Source organism: Rhinopithecus bieti, unplaced genomic scaffold, assembly GCF_001698545.2.
Source record: "Rhinopithecus bieti isolate Rb0 unplaced genomic scaffold, ASM169854v2 scaffold_3948, whole genome shotgun sequence".
NCBI lineage: Eukaryota > Metazoa > Chordata > Mammalia > Primates > Cercopithecidae > Rhinopithecus > Rhinopithecus bieti.
Genome location: NW_016804646.1, coordinates 3,833,994 through 3,854,585, shown reverse-complemented (window position 1 = coordinate 3,854,585; position 20,592 = coordinate 3,833,994). Strand labels below are relative to the sequence as shown.

Genomic DNA, 20,592 nt, shown 5'->3' with positions numbered 1-20,592 from the left:
AAAAAAAAAAAGCCAAACTAATATTCCAGACAACAATGGCAGGATGTCAGAGGAGTTTTCAGTCATCAGCCAAAGCTTTTGTTTTATCTGGGAGAAAGATAAAAATATTTAATCACTTTGGAATTTCCATACCTAAAACCATGCTAAAAGATTTAAAGAAAAAAATGAAAAGTCCGTATTAAGCTAAAGAAACATACGGAGTAATAATAAGATCAGATAAAAAAAAGCATTATTAGAGAAAAGAGGGGGATAAGAAGAAGCAAAATCCACCAAAATGACATAAAAATCATGATCCCATATTATCCTAATAATATAGCAGAAATATATAAAGTAAAAGCTAACAGAATTATAAGAAAATTGGACAAATCCAAAAAGTAAAGGAGCATAACTCTAACAGATCAAATAAAAAATTACTGAAGATATGAATGATTTTTTAGTAAGAAAATTAACAGGTGAGTTTTGATATATAGAGAATTCTGTACCCAGTAGTGATAGTCCTTTGTATGCTCCTAGAACATTTACAGAATTGACCATGAAGAAGGTTAAAATTTCAACAAATTTAAATAATTCATATTATTCAAATGATATTCTCTAGCAACTAAAAAAAGTACAACTAAAAGTATAGTGTTTGAAATGAATTTATAATTCATAAGCTAAAGCACTAGATTGAAAATAAATGTAGGCCATTCAATTTAAGAATTAGAAAGTGAGCAAAAAGGTAAATGCAACAAAAACAGAAGTAAACAAAGAGCAAACATTCATGAAATAGATGTCAAGGAAACGGTAAAGAGGATCTGCAAAACAAAACCAGGTTATTTGAAACAGCAAATAAAATACACGTTTCACCAAGAATGAGCACAAGAAAAAAGTCACAAGTAAACAGTAATTCATTTATAAATCAATGCACATGAATTCGGAATTTAGTTGAAAGAAATAATTTACTAGAAACATATAAGTTACCAAAAAATAGAAACCCAAAATAAACCAATAAACATTAAAGAAAATGAATAAGTAATCAAAAGCTTCCCCACCAAAAAGAAGCCACATGCCCAGTTCATTTTACAATCAATTTTTTCTAAGTATTTAAATATCATTTCGTTCTCTCAAACTGTTCCGGAGAACTGAAAAAGAAGAATTGAAGAAGGTAGGATAACTCATGAGAGCCAAAGATGGAAAATACGTGAACATAATTGCAAAAGTCCTAAGTAACATGTTGTCATATTAAAACAATTCTAATAGATCAGGATGAAGTAGGACTGTCCTTGGAATGGACGTGATCCCTGAGTTCCCAGAGCCTTGCTATGGTGGTCTGAGAAGGCGCACGGCATCCTGTAACATTCTCTCCATAAAAAATGGAACCCCAACTTCATGGTGAAAAACTCATCACGCAAACCCAAACTGAGGAAATTCTACAAAATACCTGGCCAGTATTTCTCAAAATTCTGGAGATCATGAAAAATAAAGACTAAGAATCCATCCTAGAACAGAGGAAACTCTGGAGACCTGATAACTAAACGCAGGGCTGTATCCTGGTGGAATCTCGAAACAGAAAGAGGACAGCGGTGGAAACACTGGTGAAATCCCAATAATACCTGAAGCTTAGTTAAAAGGAATCTGTTAAAGTTGATGTCTTAGCTTTGACAAATATAAGATGTAATACAAGATATTAACATTGGAGAAACTGGGTGACGGATGCAGAGAGCTCTCCGTACTATCTTTGCAACTCTTAGTATTAGTAAATCTAATACTATTCCATATTGAAAAGTGTATTAAAAAATAAAAATAAAACACCTCAACACCTTCTCCTGATGGAAACTCTTAGGAAACCACGAAGGGAAAGGTGTCTCAGCTTGATGATGGTGTCCATCATTGCTTCATGGTTTCCAAAGCATAAGTAGAGGTTTTATTTCACACGTTGTAGTGAGGATTCAGTGAAGCAATATGTATGCAGTGGCTTATGAATTAATATTATTATTCCTGTGATCTCGGCAACAACAATATCAGAAGTCTGCTTGTTGCTTTAGCGCAGAGTTCTTGCCCTTGTTTGTGCTACGCAGTGCTTGGACAGCCCGGGAAGTCCTTCAGACCCCTTCTCAGAATGTTTGCCAATGCGTAACATACAATTCATATAGTTACTCTGTGTGTACATATATAGTTGTTAAATCACAATAATACTTTTTTGATATTGAACTAAACTTCCATTCTAAGGATAGCCCTATTTGGTCAGGTTGTGTGGTTGAGAAATCAACAGGCCTGGGCGATGTCAGCAAGGAAGTGAGGCAGAGAGAAGAATCCACCTCCAGTGCCAGGGCTGGGCCTCCTGGGTGGGTGGGAAACTCAGGGCAAAGAGATCCTGAGAGGGGACGAGGAGGAAAGACCAAGAGGTCATTGTGGGAACTTGTTGAGTTTGAGTTGAATGATGTTTCCAACTGGATATTTTTCATACTTGCAAATCTTTTTTGAAAAGTAGTTTTTAGGCTGGGCACTGTGGCTCACACCTGTAATCCCAGCACTTTGGGAGGCTGAGGTGGGCCTTGAGGTCAGGAATTTGAGACCAGCCTGGCCAACATGGTGAAACCCTGTATCTACTAAAAATACAAAAATTAGCCAGGTGTGGTGGTGCATGCCTGTAATTACAACTACACGGGAGGCTGGGGGAGAAAATTAGCTTAAACCTGGGAGGCAGAGGTTGCAGTGAGCTGAGATCATGCCACTGCACTTCAACCTGGGAGACAGAGCGAGACTCCGTCTCAAAAAAAAAAAAAAAAAAAAAAAAAGGAAGGAAAAGTAGTTTTTAAATCTTTTAGCTGACCATGCACTCACTGCAGCAGTTTAAAAAATTATGCATGAAAAGCAACATGCACGCACACACACATGTTATATTACTGCAATGATGTGTATTAGTAATATGTAATGTATATTATAGTACTAACATTTTTATAATGAAAACACAAGAATAAAAATTGTAAAGGATGATGTTAAAGGTAAATGCAGGCCAGGTTCAGTGGCTCACATCTGTAATCCCAGCACTTTAGGAGGCTGAGGTTGGTGGATCACCTGAGGTCCGGAGTTCGAGACCAGCCTGGCCAATATGGTGAAACCCTATCTCTACTGAAAATACAAAAATTAGTTGGGTGTGGTGGCATGCGCCTGTAATCCCAGCTACTTGGGAGGCTGAAGCATGAGAATCACTTGAACCTGGGAGGTGGTGGTTGCAGTGAGCCAAGATCACGCCACTGCACTCCAGCCTGGGCAACAGAGCGAGACTCTGTTTCAAAAGAAAAAAAAAAAACATGTAAGTACAGATATAAGCATTTTTCTCTCTGCATCCCCTGCATCCCTTTGGTTTAGTGAGCTCCAGGCGGTAACATCAGGGACAGATGTAAAGTTTGAAAAAAACAGAGGAGTTGTGTCTGCAGGGATGACTTTCATAATGAAAGACTAGAGCAGGTACAGAGATTGGGGACCCCTCCTGCCCTCTTTTCCCCATCCCCTCTGAGCCCTGCTGATGTTGAAAGGTAGCTCATGCTTCATGTTTCAGCTCTGAGGTTTACTGCTATTGATGCTACATCCCAGTGACTTCTGGCTTGGAGATCACTGGTCCCACCCAACCTGCCGTGAGAGACAATTTGTGAAAAGAGCCCAGAGTCTGGAGTCTGAAGACCTTGGTTTGATTCTGGTCTGTCGCTTTCCAGCTAAATCATACATCTTAGACAAATCATTTGATCGCTCCAAGCCTTTTCTCGTTCATAAACTGGAGGTTGTATATTTCTTTTCACAGTGTAATGAGGATTAAATGAGACAATGTAAATCAAAGTGATTTGTGAGCTAGAGTGCCAGGAACTACACCAGCATTTGTTGTTACTTTTTGTATAATCATCAACCCTAGTCATGCAGTGTACATTTTCCTGTCTACATCTTCCATCAACTATAAATAAAATGTGTCATATTCCCCCTAGGTCCAGAAGTGGCAATAATTCTGCAATCATTAGGTTACCTTTTCCTATCCACAGCACTTGTTTTCCTGTCCTAAGCAGAACACTGGTTTTCAAGCTGGGATGATTTTCCCTCCCAGGGGATGTTTGGGTGCTCCCAGTGAGGGTGGGGATACAGTACTGGCTTCCAGTGGGTAAAGGCCGGGCATGCTGCTAAACATCCTACACTGCACAGGACAGCCCTGCCACAAAGACCAGAAAGCGTCAGTACCTGGAGTGGTTAATCCGTCCTCTGAACCAGCTGGGATGATGGGCATGGAAGTTTTGGTTGTTGATCTTTACTCCTACAGTTGAATCCCATTTTCTGTTAGAGGTCACTTACCTACATTAGCAGAAGGCCCTGGCCTGGCATTGGGTGTGTCTAGGGTGCAGTGACGCCTACTGGAGATGGGAGAGGAGAAGGAGACCTGTAGGGTAAGATGAGAGGCGGTGCAGGAGAGAGAGCTGCTGGCTCTGCCTTCATTTATGAATGTAACCTTTTTAACATGTATTACGTCTCTGGTGGTGAAAACCTTAAAATGATTGAATTTCAGTTTTGTGTAGGTAGCAGTCACATTTTATTGCTTTCCCTTCTTCTACTGTTGTCTTCTCCCTTCTGTTTAGTTCTTCTGACTCTTTGGAAGTCCAAAAAGCCTTATGTACCAGACCATCACTCTTCCGTTCTCCCTCTTCCTCTTTCTTTTATAAATCTTTGTGCATGACACACATTAATGACCAGGAGATGCCGTTAGTAGCCTTGCGTCCATTTCTGGAATCCCAAGACTTGGCCTTCGCCACCACTTCCTGACCACAGCAAGCAGTTACCAAGGGCAATGGAGATATTTTCATTCCTACCCTTGGTCACTTACCCTGATGCCTTCTGTTGATTTTCAGAATCACAAGTCAAGCTGATCATCTGAACTGTGAATTATTCAGTCTAATGGTACGGAAATTAATAAGACAAAGTCGTGAAACTCCCATCTGTCTCCAAGCTATCTACTTGTGGATGTTTATCAAGCTAAGAAACTTGCCATATGTGTAACATATTGTCTGAAGGAAAAAAAAACTCTACTTTTTTCTAGAAAATCCTGAGATTGTATGTTGTGTTTTTGTTCCACCTTATTAGATGGTCTTCTCTTCTTGTCACAGGTAAATAAAATGGCTTCATCCTATTCATACTTCTCTGTTAGCTTTTCATAATAGTAATATGAATGGTTTCTGTTTACATGGGGTGTTCAACCTCCCTCCACAAAGGATCTAATAACATCTTTTAAGTTCAATCTGCTCTTGTATTTTGCCTTACAAACTAACATGTTTTTAAATGTCTTTTCAGAAATGATAAACTTGAATTTTCCTCATGGTGGCTTTGGTCCAAACATCTCTAATTGTTTTGGAGATAATATCCTATTCATTTTCACAATATTCCTCTAAAAATGTAGGCAATATTATGCCACCTTGCGCATGGTCAGACCACAGCATGTGGGAGTTGATTAACTCTCGTTTTGCCATGCTTCTACATTGCTCATCCCTTTCCATTCTGTTAGCCCATGGATGCTGTCAGTTCTCTTCTGATCATCCTTTGCGGGTAGCTGAATACTCCTTAGGAAGTTTATCAGCCTCAACTCCTGTGATAGTTACTTGAGGACGTCCTATACTCCTTCATTAGCGTGCGGGGTCAGTGTCCTTCTCTGATTGGTTTAGGACCACGTACTGAACTCCGCCCATATGTTCCACACAGTTCAATGTATAGAATTACAAAAATGTCTAAGATCCAAATTAAAGGAAGGAATGTGAGCATTACAAATGGATGCATCATTGAACACACATATATTTATTTTGTGAATATAGAAAGATGAAAATGTAGTATTTTTATAGGATGTAATATATTTATTTTCAATGTGCTTTTCTTATTTGTTTAATCCTCATAAAATCTGACTATACAAGCAGGGTTGCCATGCCCAACTTAGAGATGAATGAGCTGAGACTCAGAAGCTGGGTTGCCATCCCAGTGTCTCCAGTCTTGCAAGAAATAGAGAATTTCCTAACAAATTCCAGGGATCACATGGCAGTTCTTTCTATTCTATTCTGACTATAACGTTTTCTTTGAAGCTCTACTCACCAATCTTGTTTCATGTTCACCTCCCTCATATCTCACTTTCCTAAAACCCACCTTTTATCACATGTCTTCCCCCAAATCACCAATAGTTAGCAAGTGTTCCTCAGAAGGAAATAAAAAGTATTGAGCCTGTGAGTTACAGCCTTCCATAATATATGAGTTTTGTCCTCCTAGACCTTCTTCTCGCACAGCCTTTCTTTTCGGGCACACTGGGCCGTTCGCCATCCCAGCCACGCTTCACACCTCCCAGCCCCGGGGAAGACGTTATCCCCTTGTCAATGCCCCTCTAGCACCTTTCTTTACCAACCAGAATAGAAATGGACTCACAGAGACTCATGCACTGCCTGTTTCTTCAGCATTTTATGCTCCTTTCAATCCTCCGTGCTGCCTCATACATTTCTTCTACACAGTAGACATTTGGTTAATACTCATTACCTGGTTGATACCGCTGAAAATAGGAAATTAGGCAGAAAACTCACTCTGGGGACGAGACGATGTCTGCTGTAATCCACCTGCAGACATGTTAGAAATTTGCACTAAGTCTCAGATGCTTATAGTATGTGTGGGGGGCGGTTATTCTTACCAGATTTTTCTTTAATGATGCAAATTGGCAGCCTGAGTGTTTTGAGCATCCATGGCCATTGGAGGCAGTCTTTCAAGGAGAGTTTTCACATCAGTCACCTCTGTGCCCTCCCACTGTACTGAAAACAGTGTCTGGTATGTATTATGTACCATAGGAATAGTTTTACATTTTTTTCATTGAATAATTCATTTAAATTTGATATAAAAAGGGACAGATGCAATGCAAACTTTCACTGAAAGGCGCGATCCTGGAGCCTGGTATAATGTGTGCAGGCTACATCCGGCCATCACGGGCAGGTTAGCATCTCACACAGAAAACATTTCTAGCCAGAGAGCTGCATGGAAGCCCACCACCCTTCCCTTGAGAACACACTGCTTTATGAAAGAACAGGGCAATGGCACCGCAACATCCATACATTCCCGTTCAGACTCCAATGGTGGCATACCCAGTATTCCACTGCAGGATGACACTCGAATATGGAAAATCGGTCCCAGTGACACAGCTTTTCTCTGCACAGTAGCTAGCTCCTCTCCAGCTCTTTCCCATCTGACTTCAACTTTGCGTGTTTATTTCTGCGTGAGATGGAACATGCGAGAACATACAGCACACAGACCCTAGGCAGCTCCTAACAGTGGAAATACCTTCCTCTCTCGTGGACGTGCTCTGTCTGTGCAACTGCAATGAGAGATTCCAGGGCCACTGGTAACTTACACTTGGCACCAGCCCATAACTGGCTGCCGCACAACGGACCAGTGATCCATGCACAGTGTTCTTGTGGAAATGAATGAGGGTTTTGTGAAAAATCTATGGCAGGGGGAAAAAAAATGTCCCTGATGTCTGTTGAAAACAGCCAGGCCCTGCTGGAGGGAATTGTGTCACTGTCGACTGGCTCTGTTAGGAGGAAACGGTTTCTAGGCCCCGCCGGGCCCTGGCTGGCTTCCTTCCCCTTACTTGAAACTCCTGCCCCGGCTCTGCCACCTCCCACGGGCCGACCCCTCGCTGTCACCTCCCCTTCCGCACAGTGCAGGCCAGCCCGGTGTCCTCACGCCCTCCTTCTGCTGCAGAGCTTCCGGAGGGGCCGCCTCCCGCGGGCGCTGGCCCCTTCCCAGGCCCGGCCTTCCCCAGGCCTCTCTCCCCAAGGCTCCGGCCGGCTCCCCCTTCCATCCTTCCCAGCGTACTGGCCTGTCTGCCCTCCTTGCTGAAGTCTCCACCCGGAAGATTTAAAAAGTGAAAAGCCAGGCCACCTCTGTGTGCGGCCTCGCCCTCCTTCCCTGCAAACCCTGGAGAACACAGCCTTCTGATGAAAGCCCAGTCTCCTCCCTTTCCGTGGACTTTTCTATCCACGGCGAGCTGGAACTTCTCCCTAAAGCAGCAGCGTCTCCAGCCTCCAGGGCTTCCGACTCCACGACCCCGCGAGCCTCCCTGCAGGCCCCTTCTCCTCCCTCCACCGCGCTGCGGGTGGTGCCCGCGCAGCCTCCGCCCTCTGGGCACTCCTGTCCTGCGCACCCCAGACCCGCAGCCCCAACCCAACACCTGTGAGCTCCAGAAGCTGTCTCCTCCCACCCCGGGCCAGCCTGGAGCCCCTGCTGCGGATCGGATCCACCGTGCAGGCCTCCCTGCTAGCAGCGCAGATCCTCCTTCCCACCCTGCGCTTCCCACCTGGGTCGTGTTGCTCCCGTTGGCTTATCGGGAAACTCGGTCTCATTTCCATTTCTTTAGGAAACTCAGGGATGCCTGGGACTCCTCCCGCCCTGGGACTCCCCACTCTGTAGATGACACAGTTGAAAGTTCCGCGTTTTTAATTTTCCCTGAGTGACTGTCTAGCTGTGCCTTAGTTCAATCCTTCTTTGGATGGTTTCCTCAATGGTATTCCTGTTGCTGGTCCTCTCCCTGACCCTCAACCCGCAAACTGGCCATGTACTTCCTGACGCCGGAGCGGCCTCTACCTCGCAGGCTGTGGAGGTCTGCCACCTCCTCCCAAGTAACACCACGTGTTTCTCAACCTGTGCCTCAGTTTGGTGATCTATGCAAAGGGGTAGCGATCATACCTAGCTGATACGAGAGTGCTGTGAGGATTCAGTATGTTATATAAATTATGCCCCAAGGGCATCCCGGAGCTAAACAAGTTCTAGGTAGGAGTTAATGCTGTCCCCACTTGTCAGATCCCAGCAGGACACACCAGGCCGGCCACTGGCTGGCTCTGATCCTCCTCTACAGGCTTCTGTCCCTCTGGGACCTTACCTTCCTGCTCCCTCGCCTGTGCTCACACTGGACCACTCTCTGTCCCTTGACCTTGGGGCCGTCTCCATGCCCCCGTTTCTCTTGTCCTTCTTTTCTCTGCAGGGAACATCTCCCAGCCACGGGAGTTCAAAGTCAATTCAATACCACCTTCTTCAAGAATCCTTCCAGGCTCAAGTTCCCTGCCTCTTGCCCTCTGAGAACAGGAAAACCCGTGGAATTATTTGCTCCCTCTGTGTTCCTACCCACATCCGGGTTAAGATTTCAGCCCAGCACTTGTAACTATACATTGGGCTTAGGCTGCTTGGTAGTGACTGCTTTGACCAGTGAAATCTGGATCCATCTGTCTTGAAGGTCGCTAGACTACTGAAAGGCGAGCAGTAGGTGGCAAAGAAATACTGGCTAAATTAAAATTTTTGAAATTATAAGTTTTGGAAATCATGACCAAGGGTACTGTATTCTGTGCTGGGTTTTGTCTATACTATTACTGGTTTGGGGTGTTTGCTCTGCCCTGGAACTTCAAAAACCAGTTTCTGACCTTCTTTTAAAAGTAAATCTCTTAAGATTGAAATACATCAAATTCCTTTATTTTGATGAAGAATCATAAGTAAATACTGTATGGATTTTTTAAACTTTTACATCTCAAAGAAGACATGAAAATGAAAACACCCGATTTGCTTTAACATGACTGCAATTTGACATATATTTTGGACTTTTATTTGCAAAAGAACGTAAAGAATATTTATTTTAAAGACTTATTTGGTGGAGCTGAAATGTCACCATTGTACTCCACTAGAATGAAACATTTGTGGGACTGGATCTTGGTTTTGCTGTTGTTGTTGTTTTAATTCTTTGCTCTTTAGACTGTTGTTTAAAATCCTATGTTTTGTAACGTGTTACCAAGGAGAAAATGTGAGAGGAAATTCCATAGTATAGAATGGAATGCCTCCCCCTAACCTACCCAGCAACACACACTTAACGATGTCTGCATATGTTCCCATCCTCATTGGCAGGCTTTTGTTCCAGTCCTGAGAAAGACAGCCTCCCACTAAACAAATAAGGCCTCCAAAGGATGTGTTTTACTTTGGTGTTCCTGCAGATTAACATGAATCGGTGCTATGTTGTATGGAATTTCAGAGAGACATTTTGTTATTTATCTTCAATAGGAGAATGTGCAAAATCCATGGTTTGCTTATTCCAGACACAATTATCTCACCTTTCTTTAAATCAGCATTAGTAAGCTTGAATTCAGTCACATAAATGACTTTACTTTTAAAATCATGAATAAAATTTGAGTTTACCCGTTAAAATTTATCCTTTGTTCCAAGGACTATCATTTATATAGCTTAATTTTTTAATGGAACTTAAATATTATCAAAGCCGTATGTCTAGAATGAGGCATGAAATCAATCAATGTATTAGAAATTTTCTGATATGCTGCATAGCAAGCACTTCCTAACAAATGCTTAGAAGGTCCTATGTATACTTTTGAGCCCTTAGATTCCACCCCAAATATGTCTTCTTAAATCCACTGTTTTTCTTTTCTCTTTAATTTCAGTTTGTTTGGTTTAATGATAGCTACTGAACATAAGTGCTAAATTACAATGGCACTTCCCAGCTGTGTGCAGAACTTTATATTTTAAGTACCAATTTGTGATGAAAGAATGCTTCCAGCTCAATTCTCATCAGCATTAGAGGTTTTAGCAATTGCCAATTATTTTTCTAAATTAACCTATTTTAATTAAGTAAAATATTGTGAATTTAAGATTATGAAGTGTTCAAGCATTATTTCATCTTTAACTAATTAGTGAGAAAAAGGAAATTATATTTTGGGACATTAAGTGGCTATTTTAGAAGAAAATGCTTCTATGGTTTCAATGCTTTAAATTAACAGAAAATGCACAAACTTCTGTTGAAATCCTGGTACATCTGGGGTCTTTGAATTACACCTTGAACTGATCATTTGTTCTAATGTAACATAAATTTGTATATTAATTAGAGCCAAAATGCCCAAGAGATTGATCTTGATGTCTCCCTTGACTAATTTAACACATCTAGAGCCCTCAGCAACATTTTAAAACCACCTGTTTCTATTTTGCCCTCATAGAACAAAGCCTAGAACATAGGAAGGACCCCAAAGTTTAACTATTGATATGACTGTCATCCTTAGTTCAGTTCTGAGATTTCCATTCCTAACTTATCATTGGATCTACATTCTATTTCTTACAAGGGCATTTCAAGAGATATGTACAGACGAAGGAAAATTGGCACCAAAATCTGCCTGCCTAGCAGCTTACAGCAATATTGGAAGGCATCAAAAGCCATTATTAACTGACACTGGCAAAGTGGTTTTGAAAAATCTTCCTTTTATAAGTCAGTGCAAGCTATGATGGTCCCTCAAGTGTTGCTTCAAGGCAGAGATCACAAACTTTTTCTCTAACGATGGGTCTCCCAGCATTCTCCCTCCTGAACACGGCCCATTAACAGTGGTGAGCTCCGGAGGGGAAAAGGGTTAGTGAACAATTCTGCTCGGCTGCTTCAGGGGAGGGCCAGTGTTCTGCAGTCTAGTGAACTAATTATGCACTCTTGATGAGATCATTAAAGGACAATAAAGGAAAATGGAAACAATTTACAATATGTGTAGACAAATTTCGATATCGAATAATTTTTGTTTGTATTTAAATGTTGGGTAGAAACTTTTCTATCCTGAGTAATGATTGTTTAAAAAAAAAAAAATCTTCAGATTGAAACTTATCCTTTAAGCACGAAAGTAGAGTCAGGAATTTTTAGTCTTTATGACTAACACAGATGATACCAATAGTTTCGTATCTTCGATCTGATCCATAAACTCTACTCTTACAATGGTGTGGTGCCCTGCGAGGCAAGGGGCACGCACCCCTGGACCCCCCTGCGAGGGAGGGGGCGAGCACCCCTGGATTCCCCTGCGAGGCAAGGGGCACGTACCCCTGGATCCCCCTGCACATTTTCAGTGCTTCTGTTTCATTCATCCACCTTATTCTGGAAATTCCATTGGGAGATTTATATTTTAGACGTGTTTTTATTAAAATGCTACTTTGAGAATTGTTTTCCAATTTATTCAACAGGCAATATGAGGTAATATATTTGAAAACACAAAAGCGGTGAATTTTGTCACTGATTCCTGTGTAGTCATGTGAATTCTTGGAGTTTCTAAAAGGGGAATTTTTTACATTGGTTTACATTCCATTTCACTTGACAATTTGAAGCATCCAAAATGATACAACCGAATTGGATGGATGACTCAATTAAACACAGTGGAAGTCAATAAAGATAAATGAGAAGTAGTGTCTTGAACAGTAATAATCCTATAAATACAAACTAAGAAAGAAACCAATTAAATTTAGTGTGGGAAAAAGATGAAGAGGTTTTGATAAGCGAAAACAGTAAGACTGAAAGAAGAGCCAACTATTTCATGACACATCAACACTATGCTATTGAGTGTAAAATGCATGAGTCTTTCTCCCTCGAAACCGCCAGCTCCTGCTGCAATGTAAGGCTCTGTGGGGTGTACAGTCTGGAAAGAAGAAAACAATGATTCCTAGCAATGGTCAGAATCCAAAAGCTGTGAGACCCCAAGAGGAAGAACAGCAGTGACTTTGCACTGACAGTCATGTGCCTCTGGAGGAAGGACAGCATTTAAGAGTCTGTGGAAAGAGGGTTTTAATATCTCCTTTTCCCAGGAGGGATGTCCCAGTCTCAGAACTGGGATCCTTCTGGCATCAGGATGACAAGAATTGGGGTGCCCTTAATAGCCAGCCCTGATACAGCCTCCCCCGTGGAGCTGGACATGCCCAGGGTTGCTCAGCCAAACAGAAGGATCGAGAGGCAACATGATAGGTGCCTACGATGTGGCTATAAAAGGCTCTTGTGGGTACTGCGTAATCCTTCGTCTGCCAGTGCCACTGCAGGAATCATGAGGAAAATGGCCAGCAGTCGAGATATTTAGGTTGGACATTAGCTAAGGGGCTGTCTTGGCAGCTCCAGGAGACGATCTGAGAGTTCATCTTAAAGGTCATAGACCCTTCCTCCTGGCAGCATAGAATCCTAAGTGAGGCGGCTTTCCAGAGGAATCCTGGCGTCCCCAGTATTGAGACAGACAAAAGGATTGGAAAACTACAGGGGAGAAAAGGAATTAAATAAGCCACACTGATTTGCCAGAAATCACTCCATTCTGTGCCTGGGTGTTGCTCTTAGACTCATGTGCTATGTAGACCTGTCAGATTTCACAAAGAAAAGTACAGGATACCCAGTTAATTTGAATTTCACATGAATAAGAAATAATTTCTTTGTTTTGTTTTTTTTTTTTTTTGAGACAGAGTCTCGCTCTGTCGCCCAGGCTGGAGTGCAGTGGCGCGATCTCAGCTCACTGCAAGCTCTGCCTCCTGGGTTTACGCCATTCTCCTGCCTCAGCCTCCTGAGCAGCTGGGACTACAGGCGCCCGCCACCTCGCCCGGCAAGTTTTTTGTATTTTTAGTAGAGACGGTGTTTCACTGTGTTAGCCAGGATGGTCTCGATCTCCTGACCTCATGATCTGCCCGTCTCGGCCTCCCAAAGTGCTGGGATTACGGGCTTGAGCCACTGCGCCCGGCCAGAAATAATTTCTTAATATAAGTATGTATCATGAAATATTTAAGACATACTTATACTAAAAATGTTTTTGTTGTTTATGTGAAATTTAAAGTTAACTGAGCATCTGTGTTTGATCAGGCAACTACAGCAAGAACCACATGCCTCACACATACATGGTCTGTGTCCTCTGGCCACCTGCATGTGACATGCTGAAACTATCACATCAACAAAACAAGCCCAACGCTCTTATCTCTGAAGCACTGGGAGTGAAGTTACTACCTTAGAGGAGATGAGCACTTTTTAAAAATTAAATGTGGGGAAAAAAACACGGCATACGTAGAGACATTAACTCACAATGCAAAATGACTTATCCTCGGCCTCCAAAGTCCTCACACCTAGATTATTGAATTAATTTTTCACTATTTCTTCCTACTTTCCACTTTCTCCCCATACCTCTCTTCTATACAAAACTCTCAAATCAACTGGTGCAAAGGCTGCTATCCTAATGTGACTTCCCCTTTGGACATCCAGTGAATGCCCAAACAGGCATGAAAGACCCTTCCTGAGCCCCCCTTCCAAAGATACTTCTGCTTCCTCTGCCCTTGAGTGGTACCTTGGGCTAGGAAGTTACAGATGAGCCCAGTGAAGAGGAGGCTCGCCCCTCCATGAAGCCGGGAGGGTCGTTCCAACTCGAGAGATCAGGGAACACTTCCGGAGGGAGATGGCATTTGAGCTGCACTTTGAATAATGAGTAAAATGTAGGTATGGGAAGTTGGGGAGAGAAAAGCCTGGCTGGCCTAGGGCAAAAGCCCTGCATTGGGACAAGTCTCCTGTGTTCTGAGAGTGAGAGGCCCTATTGTCTGATGGTTAGAGGATGCCCAGATTCAACTACTGATCTTTCTGTAATCTCTAGAAACCTTTTTTGAGTGCCGTGTCATCATTAAGGCCATGCAACAGGAAAAGTTACCTGCAACTACTTTAAGCATCAGAAACTAAGAAGTTCATTTAAAATATTTCTGATCTGTACCTTTAAAATTTCATTTTCAATATCATTATAAATCCACTCAACTGACTGTAAATCTCATGCCCATTTCAGAAGCCCTAGCTGAGTCTCTATCCTGTCCCAACCCCACTCCGACTGAAGATAAGATTCTGATGGCTGATCTACCTTTGTACCCACGCATATCCTCTTGGTTTACTTGCTAGCCTTCTCAGCCGCCTCTAGATCTCTGCACACACGGTGCTGTTCAGGGGTCTTTTTATATGCTGTTCCCTCCGTCTGGAGTGTCCTTTCCCCTCTTTTCTCCAAGTTCGTCCTTCAGGATTCAAGCTAAGTATTGTCTCCTTCAAGAACTCTTCCCTGAGCCCCGAGACAGGCCGAGGGGCCCTTGGCAGCACTCTCCTGTGGAAACCCTCACCGCCTTGTGCGGAAAGCTGCCTTTGGAATGTTTCTCCCAGGGGACCTGAGCTGCCGTGGTCTCCTCTGGCTCTTGGCTCCTGCAGCCCCTTCTCCATCAGGGCTGTCAGTCAGTCTCTAGGCTTCAGCCACCGCCTTTAAGCTCATGACTCCGAAATTTCAGTTTGCCTGAGCCACAGACCTATATATTGAGTTATCTGTTCCTAAAAGCCTCAAGGTCACGCTCAACATGTTTAAAGCTAAACTCTCATCTTCCCCAAGCCTGCTCCTCCTCCTACATCGCTTCTCCAGCCCTGAGCACCAGAGGAGCCTAGGGGCCGTTTTAGACTCTTCTTCGCCCTTCTCCTGTACCAGCACTCCAGCCCAGTGTGCCACAGGTCCCATCTGAGCGGTCTCCCTACGAGTCCCGTGCCCCGTGACTCCCTCCCCTTCCACCGCTGCTGCCTGGGTTCCCACTGAGGAGCTCTCTCCTTGGGAGCCATGCCCCCTCTCACTTCAGTCCTCCCCGAACCATTTGTATTTATTTTCTATTGCTGCCAAAACCAATTTACAGAGTTGGGGGCCTAAAACAGCAGAAATTTATTATCTTACAGCTCAATAGTGCAGAAGTCCACATATGTCATACAGGGCTAAAATTGAGGTATCTGCAGACCCGTGTCCCCTCCTGGGGCTCTGCTGGAAAGCCTGTTTCCTGGCCTTTTCCAGCTTTCACTCCTTGGCTTGTGGGCCCCTTCAAAGCCAGCTTCTTCAAAGCCAGCAACATTGCATCTCCCTGACCGTTTTTCATGTCATCTCTAGCTGTACTCTTGTGCCTCACTCTGCCACTTTAAGGACCATCATGATGACATTTAATCCACCCAGATTATCCAAAAGGATCTCCCTATCTGAAGGTCTTTAATGTGAGCATGTCTGCAAAGTCCCTTTTGTCATGTAATGCAACATAATCACAGGTTCCAGGAATTAGGTTATGGTCATCTTGGCAGTGGTGGGCAGAATATTCTGTCTACCACACCATGGAGTGACCTTCCTAAAACATGTCTCTTCTCCTACTGACAATTACTAACTACTACCTGTGGAGTAAAGTCCAAACTTCCCATCTGGGGATAATGCTCTCCATCCTCCGTCCCGTGTCCAGTGGCGCCTACATTCAAGAAACCACTGGCATTTGCTCCATAACAGTGGGACTGCCTCTGTGTCTACTAATTCTGCTCTTCAGCCTTGCGTGGCCTTCCCTTCCCTCAGCTACCACGACCATTCCCAAGTCACCACCTCTGCAATGCCTCCTAGGACCTACCCTCCGAGGTGGAAATGTTCACTCCCTCTAGGTGCTCGCTGTCCCTACACCCACATCTCTCATGTCACCTCTCCCTCTTTATTGAACCTTGCTGGTTACCAGCAGAGCTCCCCGCAAACAGGGAACTCGTCTGCCCTGTTGCTGCATCCCCAGCACCAGGCATAGTGAATTACAAATGTCAGTGGGATGGGTGGGTGAACGCACATTAGGCTGCAGAGCTCGTGGGCTGCTCCTGGGGTCCATGCTTGCTCTCACACTGATATGAGAATAGTTATCCAGCCAGCTGAGGATGTCAACAGCCACTTCTCAGAATGAAAAAGGACACGAACCGATGTTTCACTTTACTACACCGCTAGTGGATCAAACGAAGCCACAAGCACTCGGCTTGGAGGATACTATCATTCCTTACGTTCCTTATGTTCTGTTCCCCACCGTTTGGGCCAGTTAGTATTTTCTTCAGTGAACCTTTCTTGAGTGTTCAATAGCACTATGAAAGTTGTCACTAGACCAAGAACAAATGAGGTATAGTTTACTCCTTAGTTGACAACTAATGAACATTACCAAGCTGACGGGCTTAACCCTTGACTTTTCTATTAGGACCTAAAGAATCCATAGAAATGATCTACAGTTCTTGGAAAGAAAGGGAAAACAAAATATTTATGGGTTCATGTGTAGACCCTTATGGATAACACCTCTTTTATTCCTCACCAGGACCATGTGAGGTGGTAGCTCTGGGGGAATGGGAAATGCTCCCAAATTCTTAGGTACATGGAGAAACCAAGATTGGACCTTCACCTATGTTTTTGCTGCTTCTGTAGTAAAATGAGGCTGCTGACTGTATTAAGAATTGTACCTATAGGGAGTGTCCACCTTGATTTATGTTTGGGCTGAGGAAGATACTGAGATGGGCTTGAGTGGAGAATTACAGTAAAAGCAATCCTGGTGATGTGGAGGAGGGAGCGATGGGTTTTAGTAACTGCTTGTGCATGCCTGGTTGAATTGAACCACTAAACCTCTTTCACCAGTCATTACTTGTATCTTAGGATGGGGGAATGAGCTATTTGAGCTGATGAACCCTTAAAGATCAAAACTTCCATTTTTATGCAAATAGCCAAGAGCAATAAAACCTAGGAAAGAAAAGTAGGGAACCTGGATTACAGTAGGATGTGTGTCATTAAAAGTTACAGCAAGCCAGGTGGTTATTCAGAAGTAAGCGCCCAGCAAGGACAACATTTCAAATTTGTGTTTTAAATTATTTTTAAATGAGAAGAGGTAGTAATAGCAAAATAGAACCCTGAATTTCACTGTTTCTCTAATACATCGCAATCTTAAGATGACATAACTATGCACTTTTGAATTAGACATTACTAGGAAATAATATTGCACATTCTGACATGTCAGGTACCCCCTCACACTGCAGCAGGCACAGGGTTTTGGTGCTGGAAGCCCTTGGAATCTGACTTAAGTACCACTCTCCAACTAAACATACCTTCTTTAGCTTTAGAAACCCATTTTGCAATCCAGGTATTGATCATGCTGCCGTATTATACAGTGGGTCTATGTAAGAAAGCACATCCAGATCCTTCCTGCCTGAATAGACCACTATCATGTTGCTTGGAAGTAGAACTGAGGTCATGTATTCGAGACCAGCCTGGTCCAACATGGTGAAAGCCCGTCTCTAATAAAAATACAATTCTTTTTTGTATTTTTTGAGAATAAGCTGCTTTGAATGCCATGAGCACAGGCTTTGGAGTGAGAGAGCTGGGCCCAGTCACAGATCTCCTGCTTCCAGGCTGTGTGACCTCAGCCAACTTAGGGAACTTCTCTGAGCCCACATTGTCACTGCATACTGTTGTTGTAAGGGTTACATAAGGTAACCTTTTTAAAGAATTTAAATGTTGCATCTGTCTGACATTTAGCTAGAGTTTAAAGAGTTTAAAGTTTCATTGTAGCTAAAAATAATAAATACTGTTATTTATTATCTTAATCTATTATTTCTTATATGTGTTATATAAAATTTATATATTTAAATCATTTTAGCTAAAATAATAATTTTTTAGCTAAAAAATATAATTTATTATAATCTAAATTTATCATATTAGTTCTTGTTTTTAGCTAAAATGAAGTAAATTGATGTGCTATAAGGCAGAGTTGCTCTACGCTTATTATAATTGCATTTATACAATTTTTAAAAACTAATACTGAATCTCTAGTGAAAAGAGTACTGGACTGAGTCTCACATTACGGGTTTTAGTCCTGATTCTATACTCAATAATTTTTTTTCTACCTTCCTCAGCCACAGTATTCAGTATTTAATATAATGAGTGTTCTGGTAAGTTCTTTACATACATTATCTTATTTACTTTTACAAGGTCAGGAGTGACATTGACCCAATTACTTGTCCTTTCTACGTTCTTCTTCTGCAAGATAAGGGTGTCGAATGTTCTCTCGGGTCATTTCAGCAATAGTATTCTAAAGGAATGCCTCCCACAAATTGTTTTCTAATTTTACTTTGAAGAATTCCAGAGATGACAGTCCTAGGATGTCCATGACACTGGTAGACACCTCCCCCTCCCATTCGGTGGCCCCGATCCCTCATTCTGCCTCCACCCCTGCGACTTCCTCTCCTTCCTCCTCCCAGGATGGACAACCCACGTTCAACCCCGCTCTCTCCTTGACAGCCCTTCTCCGACAGAGCCTGGCTTTCCCTGTCAGGTGTTGGTTAGCCTTCTCTGTACTTTTAGTTATTTTTCATTTCGGTTATTTTTGCTGTGTGTCTGGGAATCACTATTAGCTAGGGAGAACCATATCAAAGACATTACTCTGCATGGGTCTGTCCTCTGTCAAGTCCAAGATGTGGATTCATTGCCATCTCTTGTATTTTTTGGACACGAGTTTGATGAGGTTTCTTAATTTTGACAGAGTTAATGCTTCCAAGAAACTTAATAAAAATTCTACAGTCATTTTAGCAATCAGGGAGCTACAGTGGAAATATATCTGTGAGTAATAAAATCCATCCCCTGGAAGCTATCACCAAAGACTCAACAATCATGTTCCCCACCCAGCATCCTTTCTGGACCTCAAGATGTCTTGTCAAGTGTATTTAATGTCCAGGATATTTAATTTACCACAGAATTAACTCAAATCTATTTGTATTCATTTTCAGGCAGAGTTTTGCAAGTTACCAAGACTTAAAATAATGGAGGTTTTGACCTCTAGGTGAACAATTACTTTTTTTCTTTTCATGTACTGTACTCATGAAAATATATTGATGAATTAATAAGTGGCATACCTTTCATAGTAAATTTTAACAAAATAACCTTAATAGAAGCCTGAATTGCAGCATGACAATATTGACATCGTGATAGGAAAGTTAGGCATTTTAGTAATTAAGTTAAACAGTTATTTTGCTCCCACAACTCAGTTTTCCTTCCAGTTTTCCAACCCCAATCAGAATTACTGAACCTGAAACTTGCTGAGAAAAATAATATGTAGTCAGCTTAATTTCCCCCCTTGAATATGCTTAAGGGAACAAAACCCCCTCTTCTTGGAGGAATTCCCACTGTGCTCTCTGGTCTTTCCTTTCTCCCTCAGCTACCATATTAAGCATTTACTTTCCTAGGCGTTCTGCTAGGCTTCTTGTAAATATCATTTTATTTGCTCACAAGCACTTTATGTGAATATGAGGCACCTGGAGCCCAGCGCTCCCCCATGCCCGAAGTGACAGTTAGGAAGCGGCAAAGCCAGGATTTAACCTGTGTGTTAAAGTCCATGCTCTCATCTGTCCCACTAGAAAATGTGCTGCTCTTCACATCCATCTTCCAGGTCATGTAATCAACACCACGTATACTTGGCTCTCTGTTACCTTTTGCATTTCAATACAATCCCGTAGCCTGGAGTTCAAGGTCCTCCAGGATTTCAGTCTTACCTGCCGTCTCCACTTCATTTGTCATTACTCCAGAGGTTGAATCTTCATCAGGAAGCCTAAGGTTTTTAATCCCCACCAAGATCTGCCTGCTATATTTGCATTCTTGGTAAAAGCCTTATTTAGGATTATTCATTTTCACATCTTCAAGTGGGTGAACTGTTGTTCTGTTGGGTTTGGGTTTACTATGTAATGTGATGCCTTGCAGAACGTGCCATATCAGGGCATTCTGATGTACTCATGTGTTCAAAGACTGGATGCATTCCTTTGTACAGGTCTGCACATATATGTAACCAGTTCCTTCTTGATGGATATTAGGTTATTTTGAGGATCTTGCTATTGAGAACAATATCATAACTTATATGCATATATTTTGGGCACTTGTGTATATGTATCTGAGCAATAGTTTTTTTTTTTTTTTTTTTTTTTTTTTTTTT

General features: G+C 42.5%; 1 protein-coding gene across 2 annotated transcripts in view; it reads left to right on the top strand.

The window, feature by feature from the left end:
* Positions 1-20,592, top strand: part of PACRG (parkin coregulated) — a 600,857-nt gene that overhangs the window by 422,214 nt on the left and 158,051 nt on the right. The window contains exon 5 of one of the 2 annotated variants that reach the window (XM_017869561.1): positions 4,869-5,009. The exons of the other annotated variant lie outside the window; for it this stretch is intronic. Within the exon in view, the coding sequence (XP_017725050.1) occupies positions 4,869-4,894 (26 nt within the window). The 3' untranslated portion in view covers positions 4,895-5,009. Of the gene's footprint in view, positions 1-4,868; positions 5,010-20,592 lie in introns of those variants that run through there. 2 annotated transcript variants of the gene reach the window in all.